Source organism: Rhinolophus ferrumequinum, chromosome 24 (assembly GCF_004115265.2).
Source record: "Rhinolophus ferrumequinum isolate MPI-CBG mRhiFer1 chromosome 24, mRhiFer1_v1.p, whole genome shotgun sequence".
In the NCBI taxonomy this organism is placed as follows: Eukaryota; Metazoa; Chordata; class Mammalia; order Chiroptera; family Rhinolophidae; genus Rhinolophus; species Rhinolophus ferrumequinum.
The window spans coordinates 36,162,799-36,178,436 of NC_046307.1; the positions used below are offsets into that span (position 1 = coordinate 36,162,799).

General features: G+C 42.7%; 1 protein-coding gene across 1 annotated transcript in view; it reads right to left on the bottom strand.

The window, feature by feature from the left end:
- The window catches only part of SLIT3 (slit guidance ligand 3), a 555,128-nt gene that overhangs the window by 496,470 nt on the left and 43,020 nt on the right, over positions 1 to 15,638 (bottom strand). Inside the window, exons 2-3 of the mRNA XM_033096396.1 lie at positions 13,808 to 13,879; positions 7,692 to 7,763 (exon numbers count right to left, since the gene is read on the bottom strand). Coding sequence (XP_032952287.1) covers positions 7,692 to 7,763; positions 13,808 to 13,879 — 144 coding nt within the window. The remainder of the gene's footprint in view (positions 1 to 7,691; positions 7,764 to 13,807; positions 13,880 to 15,638) is intronic.

Below are 15,638 nucleotides of genomic sequence, written 5' to 3' on the forward strand. Positions count from 1 at the left end.
CCAGAAGTCACGCAATGTCAGATCCAGTGAATAAGGTGGCTGAGGACACACCATAATGTTTTTATTTGACAGAAATTGCCATATACCAGAAGGGATATGTGACATGGAGTGTTGTCATGATGGAGGATGATTTATGGCACACTTTAAAAAACACCTTCTCTCAACCACAGCTCACACCTGACTAACTGCACCAAATAAGTTGAAACTTGTCACACACTGTTACTAAGGTCGACATGCCACTTCCCATATTGAAGATCCCTGCCTTTCTGTTGGATGGCACTTGGCAGCAGCATTCAGAATTTTTACTGATCACAACAGAAAGGCTCCATGTCACACATTGCCTCTGATATATGGCAATTTCTGTCAAATAAAAACATTATGGGATCTGGTATACCGTGTGGCTTCTGGCTGGCTCTTCCCCAAAGTCAAAATGACCATGAAAGGTAAACGTTTTGAATCGATTCAGGACACCGAGGCAGCCATGACAGTGCAACTAAAGACACGAAAGAGCACTTCCTGAACTGCTTCAGAAAGTGGCAAGAACGACGGGATAAGTGTGTTCGAAGTGAGGAAGAGCATTTTGAGGGGGATTAATGCGAGTGTGTCTTTTACTGTAATAATTTTTTTTTAAATTTAAACATTCACCGTATTGTTTGATCATACCTCGCACAGTCATCACAGACTGCATTCCACTTGGGGATCCTCCAATTTCCGAAAGATTTTAAATATTGTCATGTATTAAGTTTCACTCTGTGCTGTAAAATGCTTTGGGTTCTGATAAAAGCATGTGTCCCCCGTGTCAGTATCCTACAGCAAGGTGTCACCATCCTGAGCCCCTCCTTTCTCACGCTTCGCCTATTCAACGTTCGCCCCATCTTCCCGGAACCCCTAGCAACCAAACCCTGATCTGGATTGCACAAAACTCTGTGAAGATATGTAAGAAACTGCCCAACTGTCTTCCACAGGGGCTGAAACATTTTGCATTTTTGCATTATTGAAGAACAATAAACGAGAGTTCCTGTTACTGTGCCTCCCCACCAGCAATGAGTAATATCAGTTTTCAGTATTTTCTCCATTCTAATACATGTGCAGTGGCATCTCATTTTGCTTAATTTGCATTACCATAATGAAAAACTATGTTGAAATTCTTTCATGTGCTTATTTGCTATCTATTTATCTTCTTTGGTGCAGTGTCTGTTCAAATCTATTGCCCATTTCTTTTTTTTTTTTTTTTGGGGGGGGGGCCTGCGTGATTTGTTTTCTTACTATTGAGATTTGAAAATTCTTTGCATATTTTGTATACAAGTCCTTTACCAGCTATGTGTTTTGCAAACATTTTCTTCCAGTTTGTGGCTTGTCTTTTCATTTTCCCAACAGTGCCCTTTGCAAAGCAGAAGTTTTTAATTTTAATAAAGTTCAATTTATTACTATTTTTTTCTTTCATGGTTCATGCTTTTGGTGTTATAGCAAAAAAATATATCCCCAAACCCAAGGTCATGTAGATTTCTGTTATATCTTCTTCTAGAAATGTTATAGTTTTACATTTTAAATTTAGGACTACAATACATTTTAGAATTTATTTTGTGTAAGAAGTAAGGTTTGTGTTTAGGTTCAATTTTTTACACATGAACATCAAATTGTCCTGGCAGCATTTGTTGAAAAGACTATTGGTTCTCCATTGAATCATCTTTGTACCTGTTAAGAATCAGTTGACTATATTTGAATGGGTCTATTTCTGGACTCTCCATTCTGTTCCATTAATTTATATGTTCTATTTTTCACCAGTACCATGCTATCTTGATCACTGTAGCTTTATAGTAAGTCTGAGATTGGAAACTACAATTTTTCCAAGTTTGTTCTTCTTCAGGATATTGGCAGTATTTATTTTGAAATGACTTCTTTTATTTCTAAATTCTTTTTTTGATTTCTTCACCCCTCCTTTCAAATCCTACATTTTTCTAATCATCTAATAACTGAGTTTTTAAATTTAGATGTATATTGTTCTTTTATACTTTATATGATCTTAAATTTGTGTAGCTTGTTTTGAAGTAAGCTATTATAGTTTTCATCGGTTTTATTAGTACCTTTTTTTCATTGTTTCAATGGAGGTTATGATGTTTCTTATTTAAATTTTTTCTTATAAAAAAACTTTGTATGAGCTTCAATCATAATCCTTTTGGTTGTTTATTTCTTAAATGAAAGAAATTCCCTCTAGTTTTATGAGGGAGGGGTGGGAAGTGATAACTTTTTTACTTTCAAGAGTCTAGAGCTCATTCTTGGTTTTTCTTGCAAACTAATGAAACACAGGGCCTTGTATTTTCTAAGATACGACTCTTCTGGTGATTTCTAACACTTTCATCAAGAAGTTCTCTTTTCATTTCTACTATTTTGCCTGTTCTGATCAACTACTCCCAGAAGTTTCTTATCAATGCTAGGCCTTTCTTTGAAAAAGAGCCTTGTTTTTGTTCGTTTGAAGAGTTTATAGGGCCAAAAATACTCCAAATAAGTCATTATCACATATGGTTCCTTTGTACTTACCATAAATTGGATCTAATCAAACTCCCTTCCGATTTGGCAGCTTTTCTCAGATTGTCCACTCTATTTTCTTTCCAGTGAATGCATATTGGTAATTTAAATGATATCCTTTTCTCAGGGTCTTAAGAATTTCAGTGACCTTCCCTCTGCTTTCTCCGACACAGAAGACATAACACAAAAGTCTTGTAATCGTAAGTTGTTTTCCCCCAACACCTTAAAGGGGCAGGGATTTACTGGGATACTTCATCCACTAGTTTTACTGTAGATGTTGTCTGTGTGTCTTTGGTTTTGCTATTCTAGTTGCTCAGCATGTGTTTATTTGGGAGAGGAGACTTTCAAATATTAAACCAACTTTGCCTTCCTTAAATAAACCAAACTTGATTGTAATATATCCTTTTATGTATCACCAAATTAATTTTGCTACTATTTTGTTAGGATTTGGAAAGATATTCATGAAATACATTGGTTCATATTGTTACTTGAAATTCTCTTGGTGGGTTTTGCTATAAAGGTTATGCTGTCCAAATGACAAATATCCATTCTTTTTGGAGAATGAGTTTATGTTAAATTGATACTTATTTCTTAAAAGTTAGGTAGAATTTACTGGTGAAGCCATGGAACCTAGATGTTGTTGGTGAAATGTTTTAATTAAAGATTTCATTGTTTTAATAGGCAAAGGACTATACAGACTTTCTATCCCTTGTCTCAGTTCTGAATTTCACTTAATCTTTAACATTATTAAAATAAACTTGTTCAAAATCTGCTCTTATCATTTTAATCTTTGTAAAATCCATAGTTATGTCCTCCTTTTATCCTTTGTATTGGTAATTTAGCCTTCTGCCTTTTTGTTTTCTGATCAGTTTTGCCAGTATTAATAATTTTATTGTCTCAAGAATGAAAATTTGGCTTTTTAGAGTTTTTTTTAATATAAATGTGCATGTGTGTGTATTTATTTATTTTATATTTCATATACTTCTGCTCTTACTGATTTCCTTTCTTATACTTTATTATTTCTCTAGCTTTCTATGATGAGTACTTTCATCAAGAATTTAGCCTTTCTTCTTTTTAAATATATACTATACATAATATATATCATAAATTGAGTAATATAGCTTAAAGGCTATACATCTTCCTCTGACCATGGCTTTGGCTGCAATCCACGCATATTGTGTGTTTACTAACATTCAGAAAAATATATTGTTTAATTTCTTCTATGATATGTTCTCTGAGAGGTTATTTAGAAGTATACTACTTAATTTCCTAATATTTTGGAATTTTTAATTTATCCTTTTCTTATGACTTCTTGAACATTTCTGTTGTGGTTAGAGGAAATAATCCATATGTTTTAAATCCTTTGATATTTGTTGACACCTGATTTCTAGACCAGTACTTGATAAGCATTCCATATATATACTTGAAAAGAATGTTTATTCTAGAGTTGTATGCTTTTGTCAAAATTTGCTTTATGTATGTTTTTACTCCTTTATCATTATGAAATATTCCTCTTTATCTCCAACAATGTTTCTTGTTTTAAAGTCTATTTTATCTATTATTAATAAAGCCACACCAACCTTTATGTGTGACATCTTACATGACATTGTCTTTTTGAAGAGACCAGGGCAGTTATCTTATATAACATCCCACCTACAGGATTTGTTTCCTCTTAGTTTAATTTCACTTGTTTCTTTATCCTGTTCACTTTCTGGAAACCAGAAGTGACATCTAGCTAAATTAGATTTAGGGTAAACATATTTAACAACAATACTTCATAGGCAATACTTTGAATTTTATATTTTGTCATGTCAGGGACATGATAATTCTAATCTTATAATATTGTTGTATGGATCAGATGAGAGGGCATAAGTCATGTGCCTAAGGTACTATCTGACACATAATAGGTAAATATAATACTAGCGTTTCTCAACCTACGCACTATTAACATTTTGGACTAGATAATTCTTTACTGTGGGTGTTGTCCTGCGCATTGTAGAATGTTTGGCGACATTCCTGACCTCTACCCATTACATGGCAGTGCATCCTCCAGTTGTGACAACCAAAAATATCTTCAGACATTTTCAAGTATGCTCTAGAGGAAAAAATTGGTCCCACTTCAGAAACACTGGTATAAGACAAAAACCTAATTATTTGATGATATTCCACAAGCACTTACTATCATGCCTTATGTAAGGCTTTGAGATTAAGAGCTAAATGCAACATGATTGCTGATCTCAACACATTCATATTTGGGGGAAAGACATCAGGCAAACAAGGAATTAAAATATGGTGCGATTAAGGGCTGTGACAACGACAAACATGCTATGACAGGAGGGACACCCCCCCTCGGTCTCGAGCAGGGATCCTTTCATGGAGAAGTAGAGAAATCTGAGTTCAGTCCTGCAGGTCAGAATTCTCTCCCCTTTCTCATTGAGCCTCAAGAGAGCAAAGCAATATGGATCGTTCTGAAGAAAAATAAACAGTCCAGAAATGAATTATCACGACCTGTATAATTTCCAGCCTGTATTTCAGAATATGACCAAAAAAGATGAATCTACTACCAAATACAGAGACACAGATAAGGTAAGTCAGGAGTGAGAGCTAGAGATGGAACAATCAGCCCTCTACTTCTTTAGCTGTTAATAGCAAATACATTGTATTTTCCCATTTTATAGCTCTCAGTCTGTTTGGGGACAGACTGAATAATTAAAACCAGATTAACGCTAGTCAGGATAATGTCACACACACACCCTCCCTCTCGCTGGCACTGAAAGACCTTAAATAAAGGTGCCTACCCAGCTGTGCATACTAGTCAGCTGCCTATACTTCCATTCTTCTTCCTAACCAAGCACTTCGTCAGCTTGCTCACAATATTAACTCAGAGACTGGTTAGTTGTTTACGAAGCCTGTTTCCTCTAGATCCTGGGCATATCACTTGACCACCTTTCCCAGTGTCCCCAGCAGTTTCCTGTGCCTGAGTTCTAGCCCAAGGTATGTACGAGGGGGAGTGACATGTACCCTTTCCAGGTCTCGTCCATGAAAATACTCCATGTGCAATCCTTCACACGATATTCCCTTCCACTGGCTTGATGCAGACAAAGATTGGTACCTGGAAGGCCAGATGTAAAGACAACAGGGCTAAGGATTGGAGAAAACCCAGGTCTTTGAGTCTCCTTGCAGGAGAGAGGCCCAGCCACCAGGATAGCCCTTACTGGGCTTGATATGAATAAGAAGTGACTTCCACAGGGTTAAGCCATGAGATTAGAGGGTGTATCTAGTACAGCAGCTAGCCTTATCCCCCTAATAAGCCAAAGGAGAGCAATAGCCAGGTTTATCCTGCACGTGTAATACGCTTAGTCCCCCGACATGCGTGGTATTTCAGCCATGTTCACCAAGTCAAAGAAAAGTGCCTTTGCCAGAACATTTCCCTGATATTCCCTAGAGTTAAATGGGTATGTGAGAGGCTATTTGCAGGGCCATTGCTAAAGATCACACTTCATCTAATGTCTGCAGCACAGAAGTATGAAAGGATGTGGGCTTTGATGTCAGACAGACGTGGCTTTGAATCTTGGCTCCCCCCCTGACAATTCTTTGGCTTCATCTCCCTGGGCCTCTATTTCTTCATCTGCAAAATGAGGGTAATAACACCTCACAGGAATTTTGTGGGGATAAAATAACAGCATATAAAATACTGGCACAGTTCCTAGCATGTCGAAGGTACTCAACTAGTTCCCTCCCAACAACCATGAAATTAATGAATTGGAAATTTATTTACTCTTCTAATCAGAAGATTAAGTAAGAGGTGGCCTTTTCACTAAGAACTGTATATTTATTCTTCCACAGAAAGGTTGCCTATTTCAAATGAAGGAACCAGGTCCAACAAATACTTGTATTTTTTTCCTTGGTCTAAGTAAGAAGCAGAATTTAAGATTTAAGAAACTTAAAAACAAAAGCATAAAGGGAACCAACATTCATTATTTTTATAACTATTTTCCCTTATAAGAAAATGCCCTATTTTCACACCAACAAGAGTAGAACATAGGCTGATCTTTGACCCAGCAGGAGAGCAATAAATGAGACAGTTCACACAACAGAAGGAAGAATGGAGGATTCTGCTGGGTTCCACCCCTTTCCATTCCCATGTTGCCCCAGACGGAATGATCACGAGCTGACAAGTTGGTGGCAGGCGCCCCACCTTACCCACGCCCATCTCTGTAGGTGAGGTCTGACAACAGCTCAAATGGAACGACCTCCTAGGTAATGTGTGGAGCAGGGAGCTGTTGCAGCCCCCCAGTGCCTGAGTGCAGAAGAAGGAGGCTGAAATGTCAGGCCAGCCAGGACGTGGAGACAAGCATGGAAGAGAGCCGCCCACCAGCATGACTAAGTGCTCTTGGGGACAATCCCCGCTCAGAGGGCAGAAAGCAAATATCCAGATGTTCTGAGCTGCCAGATGTGATTAACTGAAGAAAGGTGAAGCTGCCCACTTAACCATCTGAGCAGCCTCCCTCATCAAAGTGACCTAAGAGTTTTCTGCTGAAGCATTAATCAACAAAACAAATGGGGGCCCCATCCATCTCCCATCCTGCCCCTTTTCCTCTCTCCCTCTGATAGAGTCAGAACAGCGGCCTATTTTTAACCCACTGGCAATGTATTCTCTCGTGGAAACGTGTGGGCTTCTTGACACAGGCTGATGCTCGTTCAGAGGAGATACATGCACTCCGAAGGCTTCGCCCACTCTGCCCTTCCTCTCCCATGAGAATGGGGCAGAGGGGGCGCAGGGAGGAGGTGAGGGCCTGAGGAGGGAGGCGCCCTCTGACGCTGGTTGCCATAACCGGAAGTAACTGCAGGCCTCTTTCCGCGAAAGGGAAGGCTGAGGTTTGAGCCAGAAGTAGCCCCACACAGATACCAAGAGCGAGCTCAAGGCTGGGAAGAAGAAAAACCAACCCCAGATGCCAATTCTAGCATCTTTTTTTTTTTTTTTTAAAGTGCTTATATGAATCTTTGTGCTTCTGTAACATGAATCTAATGTGCTTTAAATAAAATAGCAAACATTTTATTACACATTGGAGACTTTTTTTTTTTTTTTAGCACGGTCACAATGAAGCCAGTTTGCGAAAAGCTAAATAAATCAGACTTCCAGAAAGGTGGCGTGCTGTACTTACAATCGCTCCAGCTGCTTCAGATCCTGGAAGGCGCCTCTCTCGATGACGCTGACCTGGTTGTCTTCCAGATGCCTAGAAGCAGAGACAGCGTGGTCAAGGACAGGAGGAGCCCGGGATAGTCACGCTAGACTCCAGGCCATGCAGGTGCGGTCACTCAGGCCCCTGACCCTCGGGTGCTCCCCACAACCCTCCACAAGATCAGTATGGTGGGATGAGAAAACGCACATCCCAGCTTGGTGTCACGGTAACCAGGGTTTCGCCGCCTGCACACTTCTACCTGGCAGATTGGTTTCCATGCCTCTATTTTAAGAATGTTCTCAGCAAATGTCCCCCCAAGCACTGCAGGATGTTTCACAGAAAAGGAAGAGGTAAGAGCTGCTTCTTATAAAAACCACACATATAATGAGCATCTCTTCCCTTGGAGTTCCCTCCCTCAGGGATTCAAAATTACTTCCTTGAAAAGGGCCTTCTCTGCTCACTCTGTCTCTGGGTGGCTTAGTAGAAAGGGTGGAGCTATTGTTGGACAACTGCCTGTGACGAAGGAAAACCAGCCTGGTGCCAGCAACTCCACTGCCCAGGGCCTGGCTGTTCCCAAATGAGGCTGATGGTCACAGAAGCTGGCCCGGTCACGGGCTCTGCTGACCTCCAAAGTCTTCCACGCAGGTGTTTAAAAACCGAAACATTCTGCTTAAATGAATTGGGTTCATGCATGTGGCATAATCCTAAGAATTGAGCAAACAGTGAAACATCTGTTTCCCTAACTTAAAAAAAAAAAAAAAATGGCAACTTAAACTGGATTAGCTGGATGTTGGGAAGGGAAGCAATGAAACTGCGTAGTTTCCATCGGGGGCTGCCCCTGGTGGCTGAATGGGGCTTAGGGGGGATGTCGTTCTGACTGAAGGATGCTTCTTTGGAGGGTGGAGTTCAGGAAGGGCTGAGGGTTGCTCTGGATTAGGCAGGAAGAGAGGCACCCTGAAGCACCTGAAGGAAAGGCCGAAGGAAGGCAAAGGAGCCTCGAGGAGGCTTAGCTCTCTGTTCAGAAGGAGTCCTTCCATGACAGCCCTCCAGCTCTGACACATTTCAGAACCCCTTGCACTTCCTAGGCTTAACGCTCAGGCCGCTGTTATTTTCAAGTCTAGCTCCCCAAGATGCCTAAGGACCAAGAAGGGAAGATCTTCCATTCATCTTCATCCTCCCAGGCCTAGCAAGTCACCAGCACTTAATTAAGGCTTACGGAACGGATGAAAAACTAAAGGGGACTTTGGGCCACAGCACATACTGGTTTTGCATCAAGGGAAAGGCTAGTCTAGGAGACATGTAGTTTCTAACTGAGACTGTCAGAGCGATGCGGCCTTGTGTTTGGGCTCAATGACAGCTTATGTGTTTGTGAACTTGTTGCGAACAATTGAAAATCAGGATCTCTCTCTCTCTCTCTCTCTCTCTCACTCACACACACTCACACACACACAAACACACCCCCAAAAGAAACTCCTTTTGAAAAATCAGCTCTCCCATTTCCAAATATCAACGGTTTGCCAGAACTGAGTATGGGTCGGGCAGGACGCATGGGTTCCCCTGTTTCCACAGTCCTCATCTACTCTGATTCACACATTTATGTTACTTCCGGCCCCTTTAGGCTGGTCTCGTATAGTCTCCTCACTTAACGACTATGCACACCACAGAGCAGAGAGGTTAAGAGACGTGTGTCCCAGGAGAAATGATTTGTATAAAGTCACAGAGCCAGCGAAGTGGGCCCTCTAACTCCCAGGCTGGTGTGCTTGCCAGATTTGGTTAAGAATCACTTTGCTGCCGTCTCACCAGCTGACAGTGTGACATTGGGCTATCTAGTCAACCTCACTAAGACTCAGTCTCCTCCTTTGTAAAGTAGAAAAAATGAAAACATCTCCTAAGTCCTTGTGAAAATAAAAATGAAGTGTGTAAATTATCTCGTCTAGGATCTGGTGCACAATAAATGTTCTTTTCCTTCCCTCCTCTTCCTTTTCCATCCGCCATATGGCAAGGAGGGCCTTGGAATGCTAATAGACTCACACTAGCACATCTTGCTAAACAGGGATGCAGTGCAGCATTAGTGATGGGTGGTTTGTTCAGCTGGGTTTTTACTATCAATCAATCCATCACAGAGCTGGTTGTCATCACTTCCCAATTATAACAAGGAGCAACACTAGGGTAGCTAAGTGTCACATCCCCTCTGGGTTTCTGAAGCAGTCAACCTCCTATGTCGAATCTCTTAGTTCTGTACTAATTAATCTAACACTGCTAGCTTCTTTCAGAAAAGGGAGTAGAAGAAATGCAAATATATCTGTACAGATATCTGCCCCTTTCCTGCTTTGCTCAGGCCCCAGGAGGCTACCTTCTGGCAGCTTCATCAGACTCTGGCTTCCTGTTAGGTTTGGCCAATGGGAGTCACCAGCAGGTGATCAGCAGGTGAGAGGACATCCTTCTACCTAAGAGCACAGGTCTTGTCAGGTAGTCCCTACCTTTCCTAGAGTAACCACTTCCTCCCACTGCTCCTCGAGGCCTAGGGCCCTGTTGTCACAAGCTTCAGGGAATTTCATCATCTTTTCTTGGTTTCTCTTAACCTTGCCTCTACTAAGTCTTTATTCAGTGCTCCTCGTTTGTCCTGTGTGAGTATCTCTCTTTTCTTCCAGGATCCTGACTGATAAGGTATCTCGGGCCCCTTCCATATTACTTCCTAGATCCATCAGCCTGGCACATAAAGGCTCGACAAATCATCATTGTCTGATGAATCGATGAGCTGTGAACCTCCTGCCCAGACTTCTGGGTTGAGATGCAGTTCAGGAGCTTGTGCTAAAAAGCCTTGGGTATCGCTCTCATCTGACTGACCAGATGCAGGCGCTCAGGGGATCCAGACAGGGCTGGACTGTCCCTGGCTTGAGTCTGTTCTGCATTAGAGGATACAGACTGTGTTCATTTTCAGCTCCTTTGGCACTGTTATTTTTTCAGTTTTAGCACCGGCCCAGAATCGGAAGTCGCTCCCATGTGATGATGGCTGGGTGGAGTTTAGCTCTTTTATTAACCCCATTTGGGATAAAGCTGTTTCCCACATTGTGGGCATCGCAGGGTCCTTGCAACAGAGTCCTACGCAGGGAACTACGTGACAGCACCAGAGGAGACCTTTTCCTGCTCCTACTCCCCGGGAGAGAGAGTCGTCACGGGTCACTCTTGTGTCTTCTTTCTGAACGCACTTTATTTGGGAAAAACTGCCTTCGAATGGGGCCCACGTTCCCCAATCTCCATCGTATCTGCTTCTGTCCATCCACCAGCGCCATATTCGCAGTTCTGCTTGGAAATGGGTGGCAAGCTCAAATTATTCCAGACTATCGAGTCTTTTCTGACTTCACTATAAACTGTAAATAAGAAACAGATACAGGGAATGTGCCAAGGTGTGATGAACGCTTTTCAGAAAAGATAATTGTCTAGGTTACTCAGCTACAAAGAATAGATTGAGGGACTCCATGGTTGATATGTCTGGGTATTTTCCTGGTGTTTGTTAGAAAGCATTTCAGCGATCCCACCTAACCGATTCTTTCACAGTAATAAAGGGCCACTTGAATGCGATTGTCTTGGAGTTGATAAGGAAGATAATGAAACCCAGTATATTAATAGAGTCTATAAAGTGGGGAAAGGGAGAGGGCTTGGGCACTGCTTATCAAAATAAGAAGAATGTGCCAATTAACTGAAAACATAAACTGTAGTCAAAGGAATGTCGCAGACCATCTGAAGGATATTAATACAACCTTTTGTGATTATTTTAAACTTTCTATTTGCAGAGAACAGATATGGAAATTGGAATTTTTATTAGTCTTTCTGAAGTAATGGTAAAAATCAAAAGATTATTTTTTTACTTTGTGAGAAAATGAAGCATTTTCTGACTTGTCTGAAAGGAAATCTTTCACAAAGGCAGGGGTTAGACACGGGGGGGAAAAATAAAGAGAGAAGACAATGCCTGTTCTTTAAGCTGGGAAATGACCTGGAATTAGGTGTTTACTACCTGTGTCTCCTTAATAAAAATCACTCTGAAAATTGAGCCATGGAATCCCCCATTCGTATCCCAATCTCAATTCTGATCCACACGCACTTGTCAAAGCTGCCAGTCATTTGACAGACATATAACTGCTTAGAGCTGAAGAGAGACTTGGCAGAGGGTGGGGTCTGCCCTCTGAGGATGGAGAGAGGAGAATGTACTGGCCAAAGGCTGGAGAACACGTCCTGGGGAGCGTGTATCCTGGCTGGGGCCCCGCATTCGGATCCCAGGGAAACTCAAGTAAGCCGCCGGGACATCAGCGCTGCATTTACAAAGCAGGTAGACAATTCCCTTCTTGGTTTTCTAAACTCCCTCTAATGCAAACAAACAGTGGCACTGCACGGAGGTTAGAGAGCACACATCCTGGGCTCCAAGTCCTCCTCCTTCAGTCACCTGCTGTGTGGAGTGGGGACCGCTTACCCGATCTGAGCCTCTGCTTCTTCTGGACAGACGGGGGTTAATAACTATGTAACACGGAGCCTGGTCTGTGGAAGGTACCACATATACTTGGTCACTGTCATCCGCATTACCACCATTAGTTCTCCATCAGGAAAACACTTACATAAGCAACACGCCACAGGTTGCAGTGAGAATACATAGGCTGTTCGTGAAAATGTTAAAACCATAACGCACTGTATGTGCGCTGATGAGAGTCAGAAGGAATTTTATTTGTTACGGATTGAATTGTATTCCCCCCAGAATTCATATGGTAATGTCCTAACCCCCAGTCTATCAGAATCCGACTTTCTTTTGGAGCGAAGATCCTTACAGAGGTGATCGAGTTACGATGAGGTCATTAGGGTGGGGCGTGATCCAATGTGACTGGTGTCCTTATAAAAAGGGGGGATTTGGGCAAAGAGACAGACAGGCACAGAGCACAGACAACAGAAAGAGACCCAAGGACGAGACAACCATCTAAAAGCCAAGGAACCCGAGGCCACCAGAAGCTAGAAGAGGCCTGGACCAGATCCTTTCCTCACAGCTTTCCAAAAAGAACCAACCTGTCGAGGCCTTGATTTTGGACTTCTGGCCTCTAGAACTGTGAGACAATAAATCTCTGTTATTTAAGGCCCTCACCTTGTGCTACTTTGTTACAGCAGCCCTAGCAAACTAACATGCTATTCGTTCCCTATGTCATGGATGAGAAAACTGAGGACCAACGAGCTATGGTGATTTGCCCAAGGCCGCGTAGGCAGTCAGTTCTGCGTCAGGACCAGAACCTGGTACTTCCTGTCCTTAGAATAAAATTCACTGTGCTATAAAGGGCTATTAGTAAAAAGAAGGAGGTGGCTTCAGATGCCAAGCCTGTCGCTGCTGCTTCTAGTAACGATCTGCCAGCCAAGATTCCACGAGAAAACAAACACCGAGGCAGTGACCACATGGCCCAGATCAAGCTCCAAGTCTGCAGTCACACTTATGGGGAGCAATCCACTTCTGAGTCCAGAAGGAAAGAGGGTGTGCTTGCACCTCTCTTGCACGACTGAATGTCTGAGACTCACCAGTGGACAATCTTTGGGCAGACTTATTACTCGCAGACTTGGAGATGGCTGTTCAATATTCAGCAGTGATAGTCCCTGCTCCCCCATTCCACCAATGCCCATCTCAAATTCTGCTACCTGTCTGCACAGCTGTGCGTGTACAGCGAGGGCTCTGACCCTATCTGACTCTCTCCCTCCTTCCTCCCCGCCTCTCCATTAAGCAACAAGATAAATAACTTTCGTCTTGATTGCTCTTTTAACGCACAGGCTGGGGAAGAAATTACAATCTCTTTGGAAGGGAAGCATTGCTGTCATCTCAAAAGCTGGGCATGTTGATTTATTTCTGTGTAGCCTATGGTTTCCCTGTTGCTGGAACCGACTTCTTCCATTGGTCTAGCCCAGCCAGCAGCACCAAGACACCTGTGAAAACCTGGGCACACCAACAAAAGGCTTTCTGCTTCAGGATGCTGAATTCCTGTTGCCCAGTGCTTGTGATGTCAGGGCAACGGAACATTTTTACAAGGCAGAACAGCTGAAAATGAAAACGTGTTGAAGAGTCACATGCTACTTACAAGACTCGGAGGTTCTTAAGTCCAGCGAAGTCCATCTTGGTGATCCTGGTGATATTATTTCTGTCCAGGTCACTGCAATGGAGAGCAAATTCGGGTCAGATTTTTGCAGGTTACATTTACGGTCTATTCAACCCAGACTGGCTTGGACTGGAGGGATGTTGTTTGTCAAGGAGAAGGCAATTCTGGTGATTAATGATATCCTCTGAGCACGCCCAACTAACCTTAAGGACACTGCATGGAATAAGCTGTCCGTTATGTATGCAGTAGAGCCCTGTTCTATGGAGCTGCCTTGCTTCTATTGCCCCTTCCTCAGGTAACGAATTTTTCACTGGAAGCTCCCCTCCCCCAACTCTCAAACCCTGTCCCATAAGCGAGGCTGGCTCCTTGTCCCAGCTCCAGAGACGGGCACCTAATCCAGGCCCGGCTTAAGCCATCTGCACTCCCTCTGACCACAGTGATTGTTTCAGGAATGGGTACAGGACTCCACTTCCCAGCAGCTTTCTCTCCAGTGAAGTCGCTAAGCTGCCTGAAGCCACCTTAGCACCACAAAGGGAGAGCCTTCCAGAGTTGGGAGACAAACATATACAGACTCCTGCTGCTATCCCGGATCCACCCATGACTGAAGCCACGTACCTCTGTATTTTAAGATTACATGCGCCACTCTGTCCCACCTCCCTTAAACCAGTTTGAGTTTTATTTGCTATCACTTGAAACCAAAAGAATCTTGACTGACTGTGGTACCTAGCTAAGTACTTGCCGATTTTCCAGCCAGTTTGCAGACTCTGTGAAGGCAAAGACCATACCTCATTAAACTCCATAGCCCAACACGGTAGCATACGTGCCTAGCGCAAACTACAGGTCATCTCCTACATCATTAATCTCATATAGGAGGTAACGACAGCTACATGGATCACTCCGGCCTCAACTTGCAGGCTTAAGTTCCTGAAAATGGCCCCAATGAGAAAAGTATACCATGGGAGCATTATGGTGTCACTCATGTTGGGGAGAAAGGAGAAAACCAAAGTCCAGAACGAACCTGTGAACAACTGTACAAACACTGTGTTCACAAAATTATCTAGGACACACAAAAAGGACCGTAAATAATAGGATAATTCTCAATAACGAATGTTGAACGATTCATTCCCATTTATTACGCATTCTTTATGAGAAACTTTTCAGGGTTTTGGTCAAGTTGGGGTTTCAACAAGATACCTGTAAACTGGCTTTGCTTACTTCCAGAACATTTAGGTACTAAGAGGCCATTTTCTGGTGATGGTTCCCATCCAACTGTTGGCCACCATAGTCCCCACATAGCCACAGTTTTGCTTTCTGCAGTTTTAGGTACCTACGGTTAACTGCAGTCTGAAAATATTAAGTGGAAATTTCCAGAAATAAACAATTCATAAGTTTTAAATCATGTGCCATTCTGAGTCGCGTGATGAAATCTCACGCCTTCCCAGCCCGTCCTGTCAGGACGTGAGTCACCCCTTTGTCCAGCGTGCCCACACTATAAACGCCCGCCGCCCGTTAGTGGCCGTCTCCGTGATTAGATCGACAGTCGTGAAACCACAGTGCTTGTATTCAAGTCACTCCTGTTTTACTCCATCACGGCCCCAGAGCAAAAGAGTCGTGATGCTGGCAATTTGGATACGCCAAAGAGAATCCGAAAAGCGCTTCCTTTTAAAAGGAAAAGGTAAGTATGTACAGGAAAAGACATAGTACACAGAGGGTTCAGGGCTAGCTGCAGTTTCAGGCACCCACTGGGGTCTCAGAACGTAGCCCCCATGAATTAGGGGGGGCTACGGTACTTCTTTGGTTTTCCTACTCAGGT